At 47.2% G+C, this 24,134-nt stretch overlaps 1 protein-coding gene across 16 annotated transcripts in view; it reads left to right on the top strand.

Annotated features, from left to right (window-relative positions):
• The window catches only part of LOC115189542 (probable JmjC domain-containing histone demethylation protein 2C), a 191,190-nt gene that overhangs the window by 150,446 nt on the left and 16,610 nt on the right, over positions 1–24,134 (top strand). For 9 of the 16 annotated variants that reach the window (XM_029748158.1, XM_029748159.1, XM_029748154.1 and 6 more), the window contains 9 exons: positions 245–397; positions 3,581–3,670; positions 4,634–4,761; positions 7,151–7,373; positions 10,571–10,782; positions 10,890–11,630; positions 13,094–13,262; positions 15,827–15,917; positions 23,039–23,169. In XM_029748158.1, coding sequence (XP_029604018.1) covers positions 245–397; positions 3,581–3,670; positions 4,634–4,761; positions 7,151–7,373; positions 10,571–10,782; positions 10,890–11,630; positions 13,094–13,262; positions 15,827–15,917; positions 23,039–23,169 — 1,938 coding nt within the window. The remainder of the gene's footprint in view (positions 1–244; positions 398–3,580; positions 3,671–4,633; positions 4,762–7,150; positions 7,374–10,570; positions 10,783–10,889; positions 11,631–13,093; positions 13,263–15,826; positions 15,918–23,038; positions 23,170–24,134) is intronic. The other 7 variants (XM_029748153.1, XM_029748166.1, XM_029748163.1 and 4 more) reach the window with 6 other exon arrangements.

Raw genomic sequence — 24,134 nt, 5'->3', positions numbered from 1 at the left:
GGTAGAGGAGCACAGAGACATTCTCCCTGTTAGTCTGACAGTGTTACTGTAGAAAGCCGGGGTCAAACCTCAAACTATTATCTGTGTGTTTAACAGGTCATACCATCCTGAACTGTAGAACAACTAAATGTTAATTGTAACAATGATAGAGCCCTCTGAGGCCAGACTAGTTTATAAAGTCTTCTGGATGAAGGAATCATTCTGTCCTATTGAGTCTGTTCTGTTGTCTTCATCCTCCCTGCAGCCAAGATGGCCTGGAAGAGGGCTGTGAGAGGGGTTCGGGAGATGTGTGACGCTTGCGAAGCCACCTTGTTTAACATTCACTGGGTCTGCCACAAGTGTGGCTTTGTGGTTTGTCTGGACTGTTACAAGGCCAAGGAGAGGAAGAGCTCCAAAGGTCAGTCAACATTTCATAACCTCTTCCTTTCCACCATAGACTAGTAGAGGATACAGGTCTTTCTCCCTCTCTCTCCCTCTCCATCTCTCCCTCTCCCTCTCCCTCCCCATCTCTCCCTCTCTCCCTCCCCCCCTCTCCCCCTCCCTCCCTCCCTCCCTCTCCCCCCCTCCCTCTCCCCCCCTCCCTCTCCCCCCCTCCCTCCCTCCCTCCCTCCCCCTCCCTCCCTCCCTCCCTCCCTCCCTCTCCCTCCCTCCCTCCCTCCCTCTCCCCCCCTCCCTCCCTCCCTCCCTCCCTCTCCCCCCCCTCCCTCTCCCCCCCTCCCTCTCCCCCCCTCCCTCTCCATCTCTCCCTCTCCATCTCTCCCTCTCTCCCTCTCCATCTCTCCCTCTCCATCTCTCCCTCTCCATCTCTCCCCCTCCCTCTCCCTCTCTCTCCCCCTCCCTCTCCCTCTCTCTCCCCCTCTCTCTCCCTCTCCATCTCTCTCCCCCTCTCTCTCCCTCTCCATCTCTCCCTCTTCATCTCTCCCTCTTCATCTCTCCCTCTCCATCTCTCCCCCCTCCCTCTCCCCCCTCCCTCTCCCTCTCTCTCTCCCCCTCCCTCCCTCTCCCCCTCCCTCCCTCTCCCCCTCCCTCCCTCTCCCCTCCCTCCCTCTCCCCCTCCTCTCTCTCTCTCTCTCTCTCCCCCTCCCTCTCTCTCTCTCACTCCCTCTCTCTCCTCCCTCCTCTCTCTCTCCCCTCCCTCTCTCTCTCTCCCCCTCCCTCTCTCTCTCTCTCCCCCTCCCTCTCTCTCTCTCTCCCCCTCCCTCTCTCTCTCTCTCTCCCCCTCCCTCTCCCCCTCCCTCTCTCTCTCTCTCCCCCTCCCTCCTCTCTCTCTCTCTCTCTCTCCCCCTCCCTCTCCCCCTCCCTCCCTCCCTCTCCCTCTCTCTCTCTCTCTCTCCCCCTCCCTCTCTCTCTCTCTCCCCCTCCCTCTCTCTCTCTCTCCCCCTCCCTCTCCCCCTCCCTCTCCCCCTCCCTCTCTCTCTCTCTCCCCCTCCCTCCCCCTCCCTCCCTCTCTCTCCTCTCTCTCCAAGGTGGGGGTCTGGTTGAGACAGACATTGTGTTGTAGTTCTGATGGTTGGTCACAGGGCCCAGGGCAGGTGTAAATCACCATGACGACAGACAGTGCATATCTGCTGTCCCCAGCCTGCCCCCTACTGCCTGCTATAGTAGTGGTAGGGGACTGACTGTGTGCTTCTCTCTCTCTGTCTGTCTGTGTCTCTGGCTCCAACTCAAAGGGCTTTATTGTCATGGGAAACACATGTTTATTACCTAAACAAGTGAAATAAACATTACTCTGTCTGCCTGTCTGGACGGCAACCCTCCAGCTCCTACAGAGCGTGGAACCCCATCCATCACAGCTCCTACAGAGCGTGGAACCCCCTCCATCACAGCTCCTACAGAGCGTGGAACCCCCATCCATCACAGCTCCTACAGAGCGTGGAACCCCCATCCATCACAGCTCCTACAGAGCGTGGAACCCCACAGCTCCTACAGAGCGTGGAACCCCACAGCTCCTACAGAGCGTGGAACCCCACAGCTCCTACAGAGCGTGGAACCCCACAGCTCCTACAGAGCGTGGAACCCCACAGCTCCTACAGAGCGTGGAACCCCACAGCTCCTACAGAGCGTGGAACCCCACAGCTCCTTTAGAGCGTGGAACCCCACAGCTCCTACAGAGCGTGGAACCCCACAGCTCCTACAGAGCGTGGAACCCCACAGCTCCTACAGAGCGTGGAACCCCACAGCTCCTACAGAGCGTGGAACCCCCATCCATCACAGCTCCTACAGAGCGTGGAACCCCCATCCATCACAGCTCCTACAGAGCGTGGAACCCCATCCGTCACAGCTCCTATAGAGCGTGGAACCCCATCCCTCCAGCTCCTACAGAGCGTGGAACCCCCATCCCTCCAGCTCCTACAGAGCGTGGAACCCCCATCCGTCACAGCTCCTACAGAGCGTGGAACCCCATCCGTCACAGCTCCTACAGAGCGTGGAACCCCATCCGTCACAGCTCCTATAGAGCGTGGAACCCCATCCCTCCAGCTCCTACAGAGCGTGGAACCCCATCCGTCACAGCTCCTACAGAGCGTGGAACCCCACAGCTCCTACAGAGCGTGGAACCCCATCCATCACAGCTCCTACAGAGCGTGGAACCCCATCCGTCACAGCTCCTACAGAGCGTGGAACCCCACAGCTCCTACAGAGCGTGGAACCCCATCCATCACAGCTCCTACAGAGCGTGGAACCCCATCCGTCACAGCTCCTACAGAGCGTGGAACCCCATCCGTCACAGCTCCTACAGAGCGTGGAACCCCATCCATCACAGCTCCTACAGAGCGTGGAACCCCATCCCTCCAGCTCCTACAGAGCGTGGAACCCCATCCGTCACAGCTCCTACAGAGCGTGGAACCCCCTCCGTCACAGCTCCTACAGAGCGTGGAACCCCCTCCGTCACAGCTCCTACAGAGCGTGGAACCCCCTCCATCACAGCTCCTACAGAGCGTGGAACCCCCATCCCTCCATCACAGCTCCTACAGAGCGTGGAACCCCCTCCGTCACAGCTCCTACAGAGCGTGGAACCCCCTCCATCACAGCTCCTACAGAGCGTGGAACCCCCTCCATCACAGCTCCTACAGAGCGTGGAACCCCCATCCCTCCATCACAGTGTGTTATTAGCATTAACAGTAGTATAGTTGATATGATTCCCCATGTTGAGAAATGGCAGCAGAGGATTCATCCTGATTCTCCAGTTCAACCTGTGAACCTCCTGAGAGACTGGGTGGACCAGCATGTAGTGGCTGAGGCCCAAATGGGCCCCTATTCCCTTTATAGTGGAGCACTCCAACACCCGCAGAGCAATGCCCTATAAAGGGAATAGAGTAGCGTTTGGGAAGCAGCCAGACGTGGGTCTGTTGAGATCTGACAGGGTTTGCGTGGCTCAGTTGGTAGAGCGTGGTGTTTGCAACGCCAGGGTTGTGGGTTCGATTCCCACGGGGGACCAGTACGGAAAAAAAATGAAATGTATGCATTCACTACTGTAAGTCGCTCTGGATAAGAGCGTCTGCTAAATGACTAAAATGTAGAAATGTAAAAATGTTTGACTGTTGGTTTGAGGGTAGTAATGTGTGTTTCGTTGTTCCTCCAGATAAAGAGCTGTATGCCTGGCTGAAGTGTGTCAAGGGACAGCAGCACGGTCACAAGTACCTGATGCCAACACAGATTATCCCAGGAACTGGTAGGAACCAATGATTTATCTTCCTCTCTCTCTGTCTGGACCTCAGCCAGGGCTGGAATAGCTTTCATTATTCAGGAAACTACAACGCAAGACAGGACTCCATTACAACGCAAGACAGGACTCCATTACAACACAAGACAGGACTCCATTACAACACAAGACAGGACTCCATTACAACACAAGGCAGGACTCCATTACAACACAAGGCAGGACTCCATTACAACACAAGACAGGACTCCATTACAACACAAGACAGGACTCCATTACAACACAAGGCAGGACTCCATTACAACACAAGACAGGACTCCATTACAACACAAGACAGGACTCCATTACAACGCAAGACAGGACTCCATTACAACACAAGACAGGACTCCATTACAACACAAGACAGGACTCCATTACAACACAAGACAGGACTCCATTACAACACAAGGCAGGACTCCATTACAACACAAGGCAGGACTCCATTACAACACAAGGCAGGACTCCATTACAACACAAGACAGGACTCCATTACAACACAAGACAGGACTCCATTACAACACAAGACAGGACTCCATTACAACACAAGACAGGACTCCATTACAACGCAAGACAGGACTCCATTACAACGCAAGACAGGACTCCATTACAACACAAGACAGGACTCCATTACAACACAAGACAGGACTCCATTACAACACAAGACAGGACTCCATTACAACACAGTTGTTCTCCTCTGACAATAAGCCTTCCCTGTGGCTCAGTTGGTAGAGCATGGTGTTTGCAACGCCAGGGTTGTGGGTTCGATTCCCACGGGGGACCAGTACAACAAAAAAAATAATGCATGAAATGAAATGTATGCATTCACTACTGTAAGTCGCTGTAAGTTACTAAAATGTAATGTAAATGTAATAACACAGTGTAACTGTAGCATGCTGACGGACGTGTGCAGTAATGAACAGTGGGTCTGGTTTGCAGTTCTAGCGGAGGTGGTGAACGCCATGCATCTGTTCAGGGAGAAGGACAGCGTCAGGTCACCATGTGTCTGTACTGAGAAACACACCAGTCTACTCAACAAGCTGCCAGTTACCAACGGAGTCTCTCAGGTATGGAGATGCCCTGCTGTTACTGCTCTGTTACTGCTCTGTTACCGCTCTGTTACCGCTCTGTTACCGCTCTGTTACCGCTCTGTTACCGCTCTGTTACCGCTCTGTTACCGCTCTGTTACCGCGCTTTTTCTGCTCTGTTACTGCTCTGTCTGTTACTGCTCTGTCTGTTACTGCTCTGTTACTGCTCTGTTACTGCTCTGTTACTGCTCTGTTACCGCTCTGTTACCGCTCTGTTACCGCTCTGTTACCGCTCTGTTACTGCTGCGTCCCCAAGTAGCACCCTATTCCCTATATAGTGCACTACTTTAGACCAGAGCCCTATGGCACCCTATTCCCTATATAGTGCACTACTTTAGACCAGAGCTCTATGGCACCATATTCCCTATATAGTGCACTACTTTAGACCAGAGCCCTATGGAACCCTATTCCCTATATAGTGCACTACTTTAGACCAGAGCCCTATAGAACCCTACATAGTGCACTACTTTAGACCAGCGCCCTATGGCACCCTATTCACTATATAGTGCACTACTTTAGACCAGAGCCCTATGGCACTGTATTCCCTATATAGTGCACTACTTTAGACCAGAACCCTATGGCACTGTATTCCCTATATAGTGCACTACTTTAGACCAGAGCCCTATGGCACTGTATTCCCTATATAGTGCACTACTTTAGACCAGAGCCCTATGGCACCCTATTCCCTATATAGTGCACTACTTTAGACCAGAGCCCTATGGAACCGTATTCACTACATGGGAATAAGGTGGTATTTGGGATGCACTTTCATGTCTGTTAGCTCAGTAATGTAGACTAGTTAGAGCTCTGTCTGTTAGCTCAGTAATATAGACTAGTTAGAGCTCTGTCTGTTAGCTCAGTAATATAGACTAGTTAGAGCTCTGTCTGTTAGCTCAGTAATGTAGACTAGTTAGAGCTCTGTCTGTTAGCTCAGTAATATAGACTAGTTAGAGCTCTGTCTGTTTGCTCAGTAATGTAGACTAGTTAGAGCTCTGTCTGTTAGCTCAGTAATGTAGACTAGTTAGAGCTCTGTCTGTTAGAGCTCTAACTAGTCTACATTACTGAGCTAACAGACAGAGCTCTAACTAGTCTATATTACTGAGCTGTCTGTTAGCTCAGTAATGTAGACTAGTTAGAGCTCTGTCTGTTAGCTCAGTAATGTAGACTAGTTAGAGCTCTGTCTGTTAGCTCAGTAATGTAGACTAGTTAGAGCTCTGTCTGTTAGCTCAGTAATGTAGACTAGTTAGAGCTCTGTCTGTTAGCTCAGTAATGTAGACTAGTTAGAGCTCTGTTAGCTCAGTAATATAGACTAGTTAGAGCTCTGTCTGTTAGCTCAGTAATATAGACTAGTTAGAGCTCTGTCTGTTAGCTCAGTAATATAGACTAGTTAGAGCTCTGTCTGTTAGCTCAGTAATGTAGACTAGTTAGAGCTCTGTCTGTTAGCTCAGTAATGTAGACTAGTTAGAGCTCTGTCTGTTAGCTCAGTAATATATACTAGTTAGAGCTCTGTCTGTTAGCTCAGTAATGTAGACTAGTTAGAGCTCTGTCTGTCAGCTCCGTAATGTAGACTAGTTAGAGCTCTGTCTGTTAGCTCAGTAATATAGACTAGTTAGAGCTCTGTCTGTTAGCTCAGTAATGTAGACTAGTTAGAGCTCTGTCTGTTAGCTCAGTAATGTAGACTAGTTAGAGCTCTGTCTGTTAGCTCAGTAATGTAGACTAGTTAGAGCTCTGTTAGCTCAGTAATGTAGACTAGTTAGAGCTCTGTCTGTTAGCTCAGTAATGTAGACTAGTTAGAGCTCTCCCTTTCCTTCCAGACTTGATTTTGAACAGTGTGTCTGTGACGTTGTTGTTGACGTGTTGTTGAATTGTGTTGTTGTTGACGTGTTGTTGTTGACCTGTGTAGTCTGTGACGTGTTGTTGTTTACGTGTTGTTGTTGACCTGTGTAGTCAGTTGAACAGTGTGTCTGTGACGTGTTGTTGTTGACGTGTTGACGTGTTGTTGTTGACCTGTGTAGTCTGTGACGTGTTGTTGTTGACGTGTTGTTGTTGACCTGTGTAGTCTGTGACGTGTTGTTGTTGACCTGTGTAGTCAGTTGAACAGTGTGTCTGTGACATGTTGTTGTTGACGTGTTGTTGTTGACCTGCGTCTCCACCTGTGTCTCCTGGTCAGGTTCTCCAGAACGTGTTGTTGTTGACGTGTTGTTGTTGACCTGTGTTGTTGTTGACCTGCGTCTCCACCTGTGTCTCCTGGTCAGGTTCTCCAGAACGTGTTGTTGTTGACGTGTTGTTGTTGACCTGCGTTGTTGTTGACGTGTTGTTGTTGACGTGTTGTTGTTGACCTGCGTCTCCACCTGTCTGTCCTGGTCAGGTTCTCCAGAACGTGTTAAACCACAGCAACAAGGTCTCTCTATGTAACGTGAAGACAGAGCCTGGACAGCTGAACCCCATTCAGAGTAAAGCTGAGACGAACGGAGGATCCAGCCCTGCCTCAGACATCTCCTCGGACTCCAAACGGACTCCCCCGGAGTCCCAGAGTCCTCTCCACTTCCTGGCTGACCTGGCTGAACAGAAATCACGGGACGAAAAGAAAGGTACATCACGCTAGTGAACACACGCTGAACCCTGTCTGCTGGTCCGTCTGACTGTTAGCCCGGACCGCTGACAACGTTCCTCTAAGTGTCTAGTTTGTTCCAACCCTTCTGTTTAGGGCTCAGTATTCCAACCCTCCTGTTTAGGGCTCAGTATTCCAACCCTCTTGTTTAGGGCTCAGTATTCCAACCCTCCTGTTTAGGGCTCAGTATGACTGTAGTTATACAGCAGTATTCCAACCCTCCTGTTTAGGGCTCAGTATGACTGTAGTTATACAGCAGCGTTCCAACCCTCCTGTTTAGGGCTCAGTATGACTGTAGTTATACAGCAGCGTTCCAACCCTCCTGTTTAGGGCTCAGTATGACTGTAGTTATACAGCAGCGTTCCAACCCTCCTGTTTAGGGCTCAGTATGACTGTAGTTATACAGCAGCGTTCCAACCCTCCTGTTTAGGGCTCAGTATTCCAACCCTCCTGTTTAGGGCTCAGTATGACTGTAGTTATACAGCAGTATTCCAACCCTCCTGTTTAGGGCTCAGTATGACTGTAGTTATACAGCAGCGTTCCAACCCTCCTGTTTAGGGCTCAGTATGACTGTAGTTATACAGCAGCGTTCCAACCCTCCTGTTTAGGGCTCAGTATGACTGTAGTTATACAGCTGTATTCCAACCCTCCTGTTTAGAGCTCAGTATGACTGTAGTTATACAGCAGTATTCCAACCCTCCTGTTTAGGGCTCAGTATGACTGTAGCTATACAGCAGTGTTCCAACCCTCCTGTTTAGGGCTCAGTATGACTGTAGTTATACAGCAGCGTTCCAACCCTCCTGTTTAGGGCTCAGTATGACTGTAGTTATACAGCAGCGTTCCAACCCTCCTGTTTAGGGCTCAGTATGACTGTAGTTATACAGCAGCGTTCCAGCCCTCCTGTTTAGGGCTCAGTATGACTGTAGTTATACAGCAGCGTTCCAACCCTCCTGTTTAGGGCTCAGTATGACTGTAGTTATACAGCAGCATTCCAACCCTCCTGTTTAGGGCTCAGTATTCCAACCCTCCTGTTTAGGGCTCAGTATGACTGTAGTTATACAGCAGCGTTCCAACCCTCCTGTTTATGGCTCAGTATGACTGTAGTTATACAGCAGTATTCCAACCCTCCTGTTTAGGGCTCAGTATGACTGTAGTTATACAGCAGCGTTCCAACCCTCCTGTTTAGGGCTCAGTATGACTGTAGTTATACAGTCATGGCCAAAAGTTTTGAGAATGACACAAATATTATTTTCCACAAAGTTTGCTGCTTCAGTGTCTTTAGATATTTTTGTCAGATGTTACTATGGAATACTGAAGTATAATTACAAGCATTTCATAAGTGTCAAAGGCTTTTATTGACAATTACAGGAAGTTGATGCAAAGAGTCAATATTTGCAGTGTTGAACCTTCTTTTTCAAGACCTCTGCAATCCACCCTGGCACGCTGTCAATTAACTTCTGGGCCACATCCTGGCTGATGGCAGCACATTCTTGCATAATCAATGCTTGGAGTTTGTCAGAATTTGTGGGTCTTTGTTTGTCCACCCGCCTCTTGAGGATTGACCACAAGTTCTCAATGGGATTAAGGTCTGGGGAATTTCCTGGCCATGGACCCAAAATATCGATGTTTTGTTCCCTGAGCCACTTAGTTATCACTTTTGCCTCATGGCAAGGTGCTCCATCATGCTGGAAAAGGCATTGTTCGTCTCCAAACTGTTCCTGGATGGTTGGGAGAAGTTGCTCTCGGAGGATGTGTTGGTACCATTCTTTATTCATGGCTGTGTTCTTAGGCAAAATTGTGAGTGAGCCCACTCCCTTGGCTGAGAAGCAACCCCACACATGAATGGTCTCAGGATGCTTTACTGTTGGCATGACACAGGACTGATGGTAGCGCTGACCTTGTCTTTTCCGGACAAGCTTTTTTCCGGATGCCCCAAACAATCAGAAAGGGGATTCATCAGAGAAAATGACTTTACCCCAGTCCTCAGCAGTCCAATCCCTGTACCTTTTGCAGAATATCAGTCTGTCCCTGATGTTTTTCCTGGAGAGAAGTGGCTTCTTTGCTGCCCTTCTTGACACCAGGCCATCCTCCAAATGTCTTTGCCTCACTGTGTGTGCAGATGCACTCACACCTGCCTGCTGCCATTCCTGAGCAAGCTCTGTACTGGTGGTGCCCCGATCCCGCAGCTGAATCAACTTTAGGAGACGTCCAGGCGCTTGCTGGACTTTCTTGGGCGCCCTGAAGCCTTCTTCACAACAATTGAAGCGCTCTCCTTGAAGTTCTTGATGATCCGGTAAATGGTTGATTTAGGTGCAATCTTACTGGCAGCAATATCCTTGCCTGTGAAGCCCTTTTTGTGCAAAGCAATGATGACGGCACGTGTTTCCTTGCAGGTAACCATGGTTGACAGAGGAAGAACAATGATTCCAAGCACCACCCTCCTTTTGAAGCTTCCAGTGTGTTATTCGAACTCAATCAGCATGACAGAGTGCTCTCCAGCCTTGTCCTCGTCAACACTCACACCTGTGTTAACGAGAGAATCACTGACATGATGTCAGCTGGTCCTTTTGTGGCAGGGCTGAAATGCAGTGGAAATGTTTTTTTGGGGGATTCAGTTCATTTGCATGGCAAAGAGGGACTTTGCAATTAATTGCAATTCATCTGATCACTCTTCATAACATTCTGTAGTATATGCAAATTGCCATCATGCAAACTGAGGCAGCAGACTTTGTGAAAATGTATATTTGTGTCATTCTCAAAACTTTTGGCCACAACTGTACAGCACTATTCCAACCCTCCTGTTTAGGGCTCAGTATGACTGCAGCCACATGTTAATCCATCCCATTCGCTCTAGCCAACCTGCCTAGAAACTGTCATGTTTAACATCTTGTCATTGTCAGAGATGATATGTATATGGTGGATCATTTGTTTTGTATCGTTTTATATCCTGTTTGGACAGCGGTCTTTGGTAGTTGAAGTGTGTTGTAACTGGTGTGTTGCTGTGTTGTGGATTCATACATATTTCTGTCATTATTGTGATAATGTATTATCTTGTGACAGGTAAAGTGTGTAACATGTTGATGATAAATGCCAGATATCTCCAGAGAGGTTAGTTGTTACTGCTGTGTGATGATGATGATGATGTTTTATAACTGATGTATCTTGTCTCTGGTGTAGAAAACAAGGAGTCTCCTCTGGGTAAGGTGGGCAAGGAGGACAAGGTCAGTAGCCTGGAGTCTCTCCACTGTAAAGCATCTAGCCTGGTGTCTAACATCACAGAACAGGGCTCGACTCTGAGAGACCTCCTAACTACCACCGCTGGTAAACTCCGTCTGGGCTCTACTGATGCTGGCATCGCCTTCGCTCCTGTATACTCCACCGCAGCACAGGTACGTGGCTGGGACAGAGAGACACACACCTAGCCAACGTTATCTTGCTGTATGGAGAGAATAACGCTGTTTTATTTCTCCAGACTGATTGGTGTGTTCTGATGCAGTATATCTCCTCTCTCCAGATGGGGAAGAGTGGCCGCAGCATGCCCAACCTCCTGGATGACATCATAGCGTCCGTGGTCGAGAACAAAATCCCTGCCAGCCGAGGAGCCAAGCTGAGTCTGAAGCTGGAGGCCACCACCACCACCACTACAGAGGACAGGGAGGTGAAGACAGAGAGGATCGAGAGGAAGAAGCAGCCTGGGACAGGTCCAAACCCTGGGACAGGTCCAAACCCTGGGACAGGTCCAAACCCTGGGGCTGGGACAGGTCCAAACCCTGGGACAGGTCCAAACCCTGGGACAGGTCCAAACCCTGGGACTGGGACAGGTCCAAACCCTGGGGCAGGTCCAAACCCTGGGGCTGGGGCAGGTCCAAACCCTGGGGCTGGGACAGGTCCAAACCCTGGGACTGGGGCTGGTCCTGGGACTGGTCCTGGTCCTAACCCTGGGACTGGTCCTGGTCCTAACCCTGGGACTGGTCCTGGTCCTAACCCTGGTCCTAACCCTGGGACTAGTCCTAGTCCTAACCCTGGGACTGGTCCTGGTCCAAACCCTGGTCCTGGTCCTAACCCTGGGACTGGGACAGGAGAGCTTCCTGTAGCCAAGCCTCAGCTAGAGAAGACCCTGCTGCTCCATGCAGACATCCCCCACTGCTGGTTGTACGAACGCAGACTGCTCTGGCTGAAAGACCATCGCCACCCTGGCAACTGGAAGCTGTTCAGAGAGTGTTGGAGACAGGGACAGGTCAGTCAGTCTCTACTTCCTCCTTCAGATGTTTCCTCACTCACTAGCTTCATCTCCAGTGCTTTTAGTTGGTGGAGATGCAGTGCATGCTGAATATGTGGGTCCTACTGTGTGCAATATTCACTGTTGCTTTGTCTCTGACCGGGCTGTATGGAGCGGCGGTCTGTATGGAGCGGCGGTGGAGACCGCCGGGCTGTATGGAGCGGCGGTGGGGACCACCGGGCTATATGGAGCGGCGGTGGAGACCACCGGGCTGTATGGAGCGGCGGTGGAGACCACCGGGCTGTACGGCGCGGCGGTGGAGACCACCGGGCTGTAGGGAGCGGCGGTGGAGACCGCCGGGCTGTACGGAGCGGCGGTGGAGACCGCCGGGCTATATGGAGCGGCGGTGGAGACCGCCGGGCTGTATGGAGCGGCGGTGGAGACCGCCGGGCTGTATGGAGCGGCGGTGGAGACCGCCGGGCTGTATGGAGCGGCGGTGGAGACCGCCGGGCTGTATGGAGCGGCGGTGGAGACCACCGGGCTGTAGGGAGAGCGGCGGTGGAGACCACCGGGCTGTGTGGAGCGGCGGTGGAGACCACCGGGCTATATGGAGTGGCGGTGGAGACCGCCGGGCTGTATGGAGCGGCGGTGGAGACCACCGGGCTGTATGGAGCGGCGGTGGAGACCGCCGGGCTGTGTGGAGAGCGGCGGTGGAGACCGCCGGGCTGTACGGAGCGGCGGTGGAGACCGCCGGGCTGTACGGAGCGGCGGTGGAGACCGCCGGGCTATACGGAGCGGCGGTGGAGACCGCCGGGCTGTATGGAGCGGCGGTGGAGACCGCCGGGCTGTATGGAGCGGCGGTGGAGACCACCGGGCTGTATGGAGCGGCGGTGGAGACCACCGGGCTGTATGGAGACCGCCGGGCTGTATGGAGCGGCGGTGGAGACCACCGGGCTGTATGGAGCGACGGTGGAGACCGCCGGGCTGTGTGGAGAGCGGCGGTGGAGACCACCGGGCTGTAGGGAGCGGCGGTGGGGACCACCGGGCTGTAGGGAGCGGCGGTGGGGACCGCCGGGCTGTGTGGAGAGCGGCGGTGGAGACCACCGGGCTGTAGGGAGAGCGGCGGTGGAGACCATCGGGCTATATGGAGCGGCGGTGGAGACCGCCGGGCTGTGTGGAGCGGCGGTGGAGACCACCGGGCTGTGTGGAGCGGCGGTGGAGACGAAGGCTAGAGGCCCGACACGTAAAGCTCTGACGAAGGCTGTGAGGCCGACACGTAAAGCTCTGACGAAGGCTGTGAGGCCGACACGTAAAGCTCTGACGAAGGCTGTGAGGCCGACACGTAAAGCTTATTAAAGAGCAGTGATACTTGCAAAAGCGGTCTGCGGGTTTCTTCTTTTTTTCTAATTTTGTAAAAAATGTAATCCTGATGTTGTTATAACGTTGAAATCTTCACACAACTAATGTCTTGTCTTCTCCAGCCTGTCCTGGTGACGGGGCTCCATAAGCCTCTGAATGCAGCTCTGTGGAAGGCAGACAGCTTCAACCAGGAGTTTGCTGACCATCAGGGAGACCTGCTGAACTGTAAAGATGGACTTGTCTCTAACGCTGGAATCAACGAGTTCTGGGACGGCTTCGAAGACCTCACCAGTGAGTAGTCTTCATCATTTATCAGGTTATTGATCCTCACCAGTGAGTAGTCTTCATCATTTATCTGGTTATTGATCCTCACCAGTGAGTAGTCTTCATCATTTATCAGGTTATTGATCCTCACCAGTGAGTAGTCTTCATCATTTATCTGGTTATTGATCCTCACCAGTGAGTAGTCTTCATCATTTATACCTGAGTATGCCAGACACTAAGTGTATACCCTGAGTATACCAGACACTAAGTGGATACCCTGAGTATACCAGACACTAAGTGGATACCCTGAGTATACCAAACACTAAGTGTATACCCTGAGTATACCAGACACTAAGTGGATACCCTGAGTATACCAGACACTAAGTGGATACCCTGAGTATACCAGACACTAAGTGGATACCCTGAGTATACCAAACACTAAGTGTATACCCTGAGTATACCAGACACTAAGTGGATACCCTGAGTATACCAGACACTAAGTGTGTACCCCAAGTTTACCAGACACTAAGTGTATACCCCGAGTATACCAGACACTAAGTGGATACCCTGAGTATACCAGACACTAAGTGTGTACCCCAAGTATACCAGACACTAAGTGTATACCCTGAGTATACCAAACATTAGGAACCCCCTTTTTGCCCTCAGAACAGCCTCAGTTCATCAGGGTCATGGACTCCACAAGGTGTTGAAAGCGTTCCACAGGGATGCTGGCCCATGTTGACTCCAATGCTTCCCGCTGTTGTCAAGTTGGCCTGATGTCCTCTGGGTAGTGGACCATTCTGGATACACAGTGCATTTACACATTTTGTTACAAACTTATTCTAAACTGGATTAAAGAAAATCCTCATCAATCTATACACAATACCCAATAATGACAAAGTGATAACAGGTTTTTAGAAAATGTTGCTAATTTATAAAAAATAAATACCTTATTTACATAAGTATTCAGACCCTTTGCTATGTGACTCGAAGTTGAGCTCAGGTGCATCCTGTTTCCAGTGATCATCCTTGATGTTTTTACCACAGTCCACATGTGGTAAATTCAATTAATTGGACATGATTTGGAAAGGCACACCTGTCGATATAAGGTCCCACAGTTGACAGTGCATGTCTGAGCAAAAACCAAGCCATGAGGTTGAAGTAATTGTCTGTAGAGCTCAGAGACGGGATTGTGTCGAGGCACAGATCTGGGGAAGGGTACCAAAATAATTATGCAGTTTTGAAGGTCCCTAAGAACACAGTGGCCTCCATCATTCTTAAATGGAAGATGTTTGGAACCACCAAGACTCTTCCTAGAGCTGGCCGCCCGGCCAAACTGAGCAATCAGGGGATAATGGCCTTGGTCAGGGAGTTGACCAAGAACCTGATGGTCACTCTGACAGAGCTCCATAGTTCCTCTGTGGAGATGGGAGAACCTTCCAGAAGGACAACCATCTCTGCAGCACTTCACCAAACAGGCCTTTATGGTAAAGTGGCCAGACGGAAGCCACTCCTCAGTAAAAGGCACATGACAGCCTGCTTGGAGTTTACCAAAAGGCACCTAAAGGACTCAGACCATGAGAAACAAGATTCTCTGGTCTGATGAAACCAAGATTGAAATCCTTGGCCTGAATGCCAAGGGTCACGTCTGGAGAAAACATGGCACCATCCCTACGGTGAAGCATGGTGGTGGCAGCATCATGCTGTGGGGATGACGCCCACATCATAGCTAAGAGTGGGCGACAGCTCATTGCTCACTCTGACACACTGAGTTCTGCCTTCCAAGGTATGATTTCATCCATCTCAAGGCATCGGGGGGGGAAAAGTTGAACTTGGACAATTTTGTGATGAGAACCTAATGGTTAACAGTATCAAAAGCCTTCCTTAGGTCCAGAAAACACAGCCCCAACAACACCCCCTTTGTCCATCTTGGACTTCACATTTTCCTGAAGAAAGCAGTGTATGTTCATGTCGTGTATATTATTATATATTATATATATACATAATATACAATATTAGTAATAATACCAAAGTATTGATTACCGTAAATTCCGGACTATAAGCCGCGACTTTTTTCCCACGCTTTGAACCTCGCGGCTGAAACAATGACGCGGCTAATATATGGATTTTTCCCGCTTTAAATTTTTTTTGGAAAGGAGATGGCTTCAGTGGTTTCAGTGCACAGGAGGAGGAAGATAGTGACCAATGACTTTCTTGGTAGGCTACTGTTTACTGCTATTTTTTATTTTTTGTTACAAGCCGTGTTTCGTTAAAGCCTATTTATTTTTGTTACAAGCCGTGTTTCGTTAAAGCCTATTTATTTTTGTTACAAGCCGTGTTTCGTTAAAGCCTGAGTAAAGTTAATTTGTTTCAATGTACCGGTAGGCACCTGCGGCTTATAGACATGTGCGGCTTATTTATGTTCAAAATAATATATATTTTTTAAATTCAGTGGGTGCGGCTTATATTCAGGTGCGCTCAATAGTCCGGAAATTACGGTATGTCAATGTTTACAGGAAAACGTCTTTCCCTATCTATACTCTTACTAAAGTCTCCTGTGTTGCCCCCTTTGTTCCCTCCCCCACTCTCAGAGAGACCCAAGTCTAAAGACGGAGACACTGTGGTGTACAGGCTGAAGGACTGGCCATCAGGAGAGGAGTTCATGGCCCTCATGCCTTCCAGGTAGGTCAAGGCCAACTCATCATAGCCAAGCATACAGTTATAGTCATGGGGATTCTCCACAGTCTACTGGTTTGTCTGGGCAGTAGATCCAGCTATATAACACTGTCTAGTAGATCCAGCTATATAACACTGTCTAGTAGATCCAGCTATATAACACTGTCTAGTAGATCCAGCTATATAACACTGTCCAGTAGATCCAGCTATATAACACTGTCTAGTAGATCCAGTAGATCCAGCTATATAACACTGTCTAGTAGATCCAGCTATATAACACTGTCCAGTAGATCCAGCTATATAACACTGTCTAGTAGATCCAGTAGATCCAGCTATATAACACTGTCTAGTAGATCCAGCTATATAACACTGTCCAGTAGATCCAGCTATATAACAGTCTAGTAGATCCAGCTATATAACACTGTCCAGTAGATCCAGCTATATAACACTGTCCAGTAGATCCAGCTATATAACACTGTCTAGTAGATCCAGTAGATCCAGCTATATAACACTGTCTAGTAGATCCAGCTATATAACACTGTCTAGTAGATCCAGCTATATAACACTGTCCAGTAGATCAAGCTATATAACACTGTCTAGTAGATCCAGTAGATCCAGCTATATAACACTGTCTAGTAGATCCAGCTATATAACACTGTCTAGTAGATCCAGCTATATAACACTGTCTAGTAGATCCAGCTATATAACACTGTCTAGTAGGTCCAATAGATCCAGCTATATAACACTGTCCAGTAGATCCAGCTATATAACAGTCTAGTAGATCCAGCTATATAACACTGTCCAGTAGATCCAGCTATATAACACTGTCCAGTAGATCCAGCTATATAACACTGTCTAGTAGATCCAGTAGATCCAGCTATATAACACTGTCTAGTAGATCCAGCTATATAACACTGTCTAGTAGATCCAGCTATATAACACTGTCCAGTAGATCCAGCTATATAACACTGTCTAGTAGATCCAGTAGATCCAGCTATATAACACTGTCTAGTAGATCCAGCTATATAACACTGTCTAGTAGATCCAGCTATATAACACTGTCTAGTAGGTCCAGCTATATAACACTGTCTAGTAGATCCAGCTATATAACACTGTCTAGTAGATCCAGCTATATAACACTGTCCAGTAGATCCAGCTATATAACACTGTCTAGTAGATCCAGCTATATAACACTGTCTAGTAGATCCAGCTATATAACACTGTCTAGTAGATCCAGCTATATAACACTGTCTAGTAGGTCCAGCTATATAACACTGTCTAGTAGGTCCAGCTATATAACACTGTCTAGTAGATCCAGTAGATCCAGCTACATAACACTGTCTAGTAGATCCAGCTATATAACACTGTCTAGTAGATCCAGCTATATAACACTGTCTAGTAGATCCAGCTATATAATACTGTCTAGTAGATCCAGCTATATAACACTGTCTAGTAGATCCAGCTATATAACACTGTCTAGTAGATCCAGCTATATAACACTGTCTAGTAGGTCCAGCTATATAACACTGTCTAGTAGATCCAGCTATATAACACTGTCTAGTAGATCCAGCTATATAACACTGTCTAGTAGATCCAGCTATATAACACTGTCTAGTAGATCCAGCTATATAACACTGTCTAGTAGGTCCAATAGATCCAGCTATATAACACTGTCCAGTAGATCCAGCTATATAACACTGTCCAGTAGATCCAGCTATATAACACTGTCTAGTAGATCCAGCTATATAACACTGTCTAGTAGATCCAGCTATATAACACTGTCTAGTAGGTCCAATAGATCCAGCTATATAACACTGTCTAGTAGATCCAGCTATAAAACACTGTCTAGTAGATCCAGCTATATAACACTGTCTAGTAGGTCCAATAGATCCAGCTATATAACACTGTCTAGTAGATCCAGCTATAAAACACTGTCTAGTAGATCCAGCTATAAAACACTGTCTAGTAGATCCAGCTATATAACACTGTCTAGTAGGTCCAATAGATCCAGCTATATAACACTGTCCAGTAGATCCAGCTATATAACACTGTCCAGTAGATCCAGCTATATAACACTGTCTAGTAGATCCAGCTATATAACACTGTCTAGTAGATCCAGCTATATAACACTGTCTAGTAGATCCAGCTATATAACACTGTCTAGTAGATCCAGCTATATAACACTGTCCAGTAGATCCAGCTATATAACACTGTCTAGTAGATCCAGCTATATAACACTGTCTAGTAGATCCAGCTATATAATACTGTCTAGTAGATCCAGCTATATAACACTGTCTAGTAGATCCAGCTATATAACACTGTCTAGTAGATCCAGCTATATAACACTGTCCAGTAGATCCAGCTATATAACACTGTCTAGTAGATCCAGCTATATAACACTGTCTAGTAGATCCAGCTATATAACACTGTCTAGTAGGTCCAGCTATATAACACTGTCTAGTAGGTCCAGCTATATAACACTGTCTAGTAGATCCAGTAGATCCAGCTACATAACACTGTCTAGTAGATCCAGCTACATAACACTGTCTAGTAGATCCAGCTATATAACACTGTCTAGTAGATCCAGCTATATAATACTGTCTAGTAGATCCAGCTATATAACACTGTCTAGTAGATCCAGCTATATAACACTGTCTAGTAGATCCAGCTATATAACACTGTCTAGTAGGTCCAGCTATATAACACTGTCTAGTAGATCCAGCTATATAACACTGTCTAGTAGATCCAGCTATATAACACTGTCTAGTAGATCCAGCTATATAACACTGTCTAGTAGATCCAGCTATATAACACTGTCTAGTAGATCCAGCTATATAACACTGTCTAGTAGATCCAGCTATATAACACTGTCTAGTAGGTCCAATAGATCAGCTATATAACACTGTCCAGTAGATCCAGCTATATAACACTGTCCAGTAGATCCAGCTATATAACACTGTCTAGTAGATCCAGCTATATAACACTGGTCTAGTAGATCCAGCTATTATAACACTGTCTAGTAGGTCCAATAGATCCAGCTATATAACACTGTCTAGTAGATCCAGCTATAAAACACTGTCTAGTAGATCCAGCTATATAACACTGTCTAGTAGGTCCAATAGATCCAGCTATATAACACTGTCTAGTAGATCCAGCTATAAAACACTGTCTAGTAGATCCAGCTATAAAACACTGTCTAGTAGATCCAGCTATATAACACTGTCTAGTAGGTCCAATAGATCCAGCTATATAACACTGTCCAGTAGATCCAGCTATATAACACTGTCCAGTAGATCCAGCTATATAACACTGTCTAGTAGATCCAGCTATATAACACTGTCTAGTAGATCCAGCTATATAACACTGTCTAGTAGATCCAGCTATATAACACTGTCTAGTAGATCCAGCTATATAACACTGTCCAGTAGATCCAGCTATATAACACTGTCTAGTAGATCCAGCTATATAACACTGTCTAGTAGATCCAGCTATATAACACTGTCTAGTAGATCCAGCTATATAATACTGTCTAGTAGATCCAGCTATATAATACTGTCTAGTAGATCCAGCTATATAACACTGTCTAGTAGATCCAGCTATATAACACTGTCTAGTAGGTCCAGCTATATAACACTGTCTAGTAGATCCAGCTATATAACACTGTCTAGTAGATCCAGCTATATAACACTGTCTAGTAGATCCAGCTATATAACACTGTCTAGTAGATCCAGCTATATAACACTGTCTAGTAGATCCAGCTATATAACACTGTCTAGTAGGTCCAATAGATCCAGCTATATAACACTGTCCAGTAGATCCAGCTATATAACACTGTCCAGTAGATCCAGCTATATAACACTGTCTAGTAGATCCAGCTATATAACACTGTCTAGTAGATCCAGCTATATAACACTGTCTAGTAGGTCCAATAGATCCAGCTATATAACACTGTCTAGTAGATCCAGCTATAAAACACTGTCTAGTAGATCCAGCTATAAAACACTGTCTAGTAGATCCAGCTATATAACACTGTCTAGTAGGTCCAATAGATCCAGCTATATAACACTGTCTAGTAGATCCAGCTATAAAACACTGTCTAGTAGATCCAGCTATATAACACTGTCTAGTAGGTCCAATAGATCCAGCTATATAACACTGTCCAGTAGATCCAGCTATATAACACTGTCCAGTAGATCCAGCTATATAACACTGTCTAGTAGATCCAGCTATATAACACTGTCTAGTAGATCCAGCTATATAACACTGTCTAGTAGATCCAGCTATATAACACTGTCTAGTAGATCCAGCTATATAACACTGTCTAGTAGATCCAGCTATATAACACTGTCCAGTAGATCCAGCTATATAACACTGTCTAGTAGATCCAGCTATATAACACTGTCTAGTAGATCCAGCTATATAAACTGTTGTCATGACGTTGGCCTCTTTGGGTACAGGAAGGACAGTTGACCCCCTCCCCTTTGTACCATCACCCAACCTACCTTCCCCCCAACCCAGGGTTGTAAAAATTCCAAGAGGAGAATCTACTACAACATGTTTCATAGAGAGACAAAGGAAATTCTTCCAAGTCATAGAATTGGAGAACCGAGCGACATGTGTGTTCTGGAGAGGATATGGAAGATTGGTGAAGAATCCAGCTACGAACTGGTCCGCTTGGTACCATTTTGTGATACTCAGAAGAGACAATATAGCCATATTACCCTAAAACGGTCTACATGATAGCCTCAGCGATGCGACTGGTATCATAATGGTTGTATAAAATGTATTAATAAGGATAAAGCTATTTGTAATACATTGAGATGCTATGTACTGATGTTAATGTGATAGAATTGTATTCCTGTAACCAAGTCGAACTCAGTCATAGGCACGCCCCCAGGGACACATACAGGACCAGGCGTCATTTGACAAGCCTGTTCTATGGGCACTATAAAACACCCCCTGATTTACATTTCTACAGACCAGGCCTCCACTCCATTGTGAGTTTGGCCCATAGGTTTGACCAGCCAAGTACTCTACTGAAAGTGAACCATACCACGTGGTTAACTTTTAGACTATCGATATCGACAGAATAAGAACAAGTCTTTGATATTAATTATTAGTCTGCAGCTAAGTAAATTATATCATCGAACGCGAAGACCAACCACATCCATTCTATGACGACATTAATGAATGTCGCTCTAAAAGATCCATTCTAACCGAGAGAGAGAGAGAGAACGCTGACAAACTCTCCATCAGAACAAAACTCTCCAACAAGAATCCCGACGACACATGAGCGTAAATATATATTGATTGCAATTGTTCCCGAATGAGTGAGCCTTCAATTGTCAATTGTTAATATTAATGAACTCTGTGTAACTTCTCAGCTTACCGTTTTATGACCCATTGTCTAACAGACCAGCCATGCTTGTTAGCCAGTAGGGCACATTACTATACCAATCCTGTGTGACGATAATTACTGTTTGTATGTTTTCTGTTAATTACTTAGTGTAGTAAATAAATGATTTTAAGACAATTGATGTATGGATGATTTTAGTAAAGACTGGGTTCGTGCAGATAACCAAGAATTTACAACTTTCATGATGAGACTGAAAATAATATACGGGTTAATATTGACTGCTATCGATGTAAAATATTACTAAGTATTTGAAGAGTTTATTCAGAAGATAACAGCTCTATAAACGTTCTTCTGTGGTGCCCCGACTTTCTAGTTAATTACATTTACATGATTAGCTTAATCAGGTAATATTATTTACAGAGAAATCATTTTATAAGTTAGCATGTCATATCACTTAATCCGGCATAGCCAAAGACACGACACTGTCTAGTAGATCCAGCTATATAACACTGTCTAGTAGATCCAGCTATATAACACTGTCCAGTAGATCCAGCTATATAACACTGTCCAGTAGATCCAGCTATATAACACTGTCCAGTAGATCCAGCTATATAACACTGTCCAGTAGATCCAGCTATATAACACTGTCCAGTAGATCCAGCTATATAACACTGTCTAGTAGATCCAGCTATATAACACTGTCTAGTAGATCCAGCTATATAACACTGTCCAGTAGATCCAGCTATATAACACTGTCTAGTAGATCCAGCTATATAACACTGTCTAGTAGATCCAGCTATATAACACTGTCTAGTAGATCCAGCTATATAACACTGTCTAGTAGATCCAGCTATATAACACTGTCTAGTAGATCCAGCTATATAACACTGTCTAGTAGATCCAGCTATATAACACTGTCTAGTAGATCCAGTAGATCCAGCTATATAACACTGTCTAGTAGGTCCAGCTATATAACACTGTCTAGTAGATCCAGCTATATAACACTGTCCAGTAGATCCAGCTATATAACACTGTCTAGTAGATCCAGCTATATAACACTGTCCAGTAGATCCAGCTATATAACACTGTCTAGTAGATCCAGCTATATAACACTGTCTAGTAGATCCAGCTACATAACACTGTCTAGTAGATCCAGCTATATAACACTGTCTAGTAGATCCAGCTATATAACACTGTCTAGTAGATCCAGCTATATAACACTGTCTAGTAGATCCAGCTATATAACACTGTCCAGTAGATCCAGCTATATAATACACTGTCTAGTAGATCCAGCTATATAACACTGTCTAGTAGATCCAGCTATATAACACTGTCCAGTAGATCCAGCTATATAACACTGTCTAGTAGATCCAGCTATATAACACTGTCTAGTAGATCCAGCTATATAACACTGTCTAGTAGATCCAGCTATATAACACTGTCCAGTAGATCCAGCTATATAACACTGTCTAGTAGATCCAGCTATATAACACTGTCTAGTAGATCCAGCTATATAACACTGTCTAGTAGATCCAGCTATATAACACTGTCTAGTAGATCCAGCTATATAACACTGTCTAGTAGATCCAGCTATATAACACTGTCTAGTAGATCCAGCTATATAACACTGTCCAGTAGATCCAGCTATATAATACACTGTCTAGTAGATCCAGCTATATAACACTCTGTCTCTCTCTGTCTCTCTCTGTCTCTCTCTGTGTGTGTGTGTGTGTGTGTGTGTGTGTGTGTGTGTGTGTATATATATATATAGGTATGATGACCTGATGAGGAATCTACCACTGCCTGAGTATTGTGACCCTGAAGGGAACCTGAACCTGGCCTCTCATCTACCCAGCTTCTTCGTACGCCCAGACCTCGGACCCCGCCTCTGCTGTGCTTATGGTACGAGCATTAATTTAACATCCACCAGGCCTAAATGAACGGGCCTCAGGTCACTGAACAGGCCTCAGGTCACTGAACGGGCCTCAGGTCACTGAACGGGCCTCAGGTCACTGAACAGGCCTCAGGTCACTGAACAGGCCTCAGGTCACTGAACGGGCCTCAGGTCACTGTCAGTGAACGGGCCTCAGGTCACTGAACGGGCCTCAGGTCACTGTCAATGAACGGGCCTCAGGTCACTGATAATTAACCGGCCTCAGGTCACTGAACAGGCCTCAGGTCACTGTCTGAACGGGCCTCAGGTCACTGTCTGAACGGGCCTCAGGTCACTGAACAGGCCTCAGGTCACTGAACAGGCCTCAGGTCACTGAACGGGCCTCAGGTCACTGAACGGGCCTCAGGTCACTGAACGGGCCTCAGGTCACTGAACGGGCCTCAGGTCACTGAACAGGCCTCAGGTCACTGTCAATGAACGGGCCTCAGGTCACTGATAATTAACCGGCCTCAGGTCACTGAACAGGCCTCAGGTCACTGTCTGAACGGGCCTCAGGTCACTGTCTGAACGGGCCTCAGGTCACTGAACGGGCCTCAGGTCACTGAACGGGCCTCAGGTCACTGAACGGGCCTCAGGTCACTGAACGGGCCTCAGGTCACTGAACGGGCCTCAGGTCACTGAACGGGCCTCAGGTCACTGAACAGGCCTCAGGTCACTGAACAGGCCTCAGGTCACTGTCAATGAACGGGCCTCAGGTCACTGATAATTAACCGGCCTCAGGTCACTGAACAGGCCTCAGGTCACTGTCTGAACGGGCCTCAGGTCACTGTCTGAACGGGCCTCAGGTCACTGAACAGGCCTCAGGTCACTGAACGGGCCTCAGGTCACTGAACGGGCCTCAGGTCACTGAACGGGCCTCAGGTCACTGAACGGGCCTCAGGTCACTGAACGGGCCTCAGGTCACTGAACGGGC

The sequence above is a fragment of the Salmo trutta genome, unplaced genomic scaffold, assembly GCF_901001165.1.
Source record: "Salmo trutta unplaced genomic scaffold, fSalTru1.1, whole genome shotgun sequence".
NCBI classification, from domain to species: domain Eukaryota; kingdom Metazoa; phylum Chordata; class Actinopteri; order Salmoniformes; family Salmonidae; genus Salmo; species Salmo trutta.
This window is presented reverse-complemented; position numbering and strand designations above follow the sequence as displayed.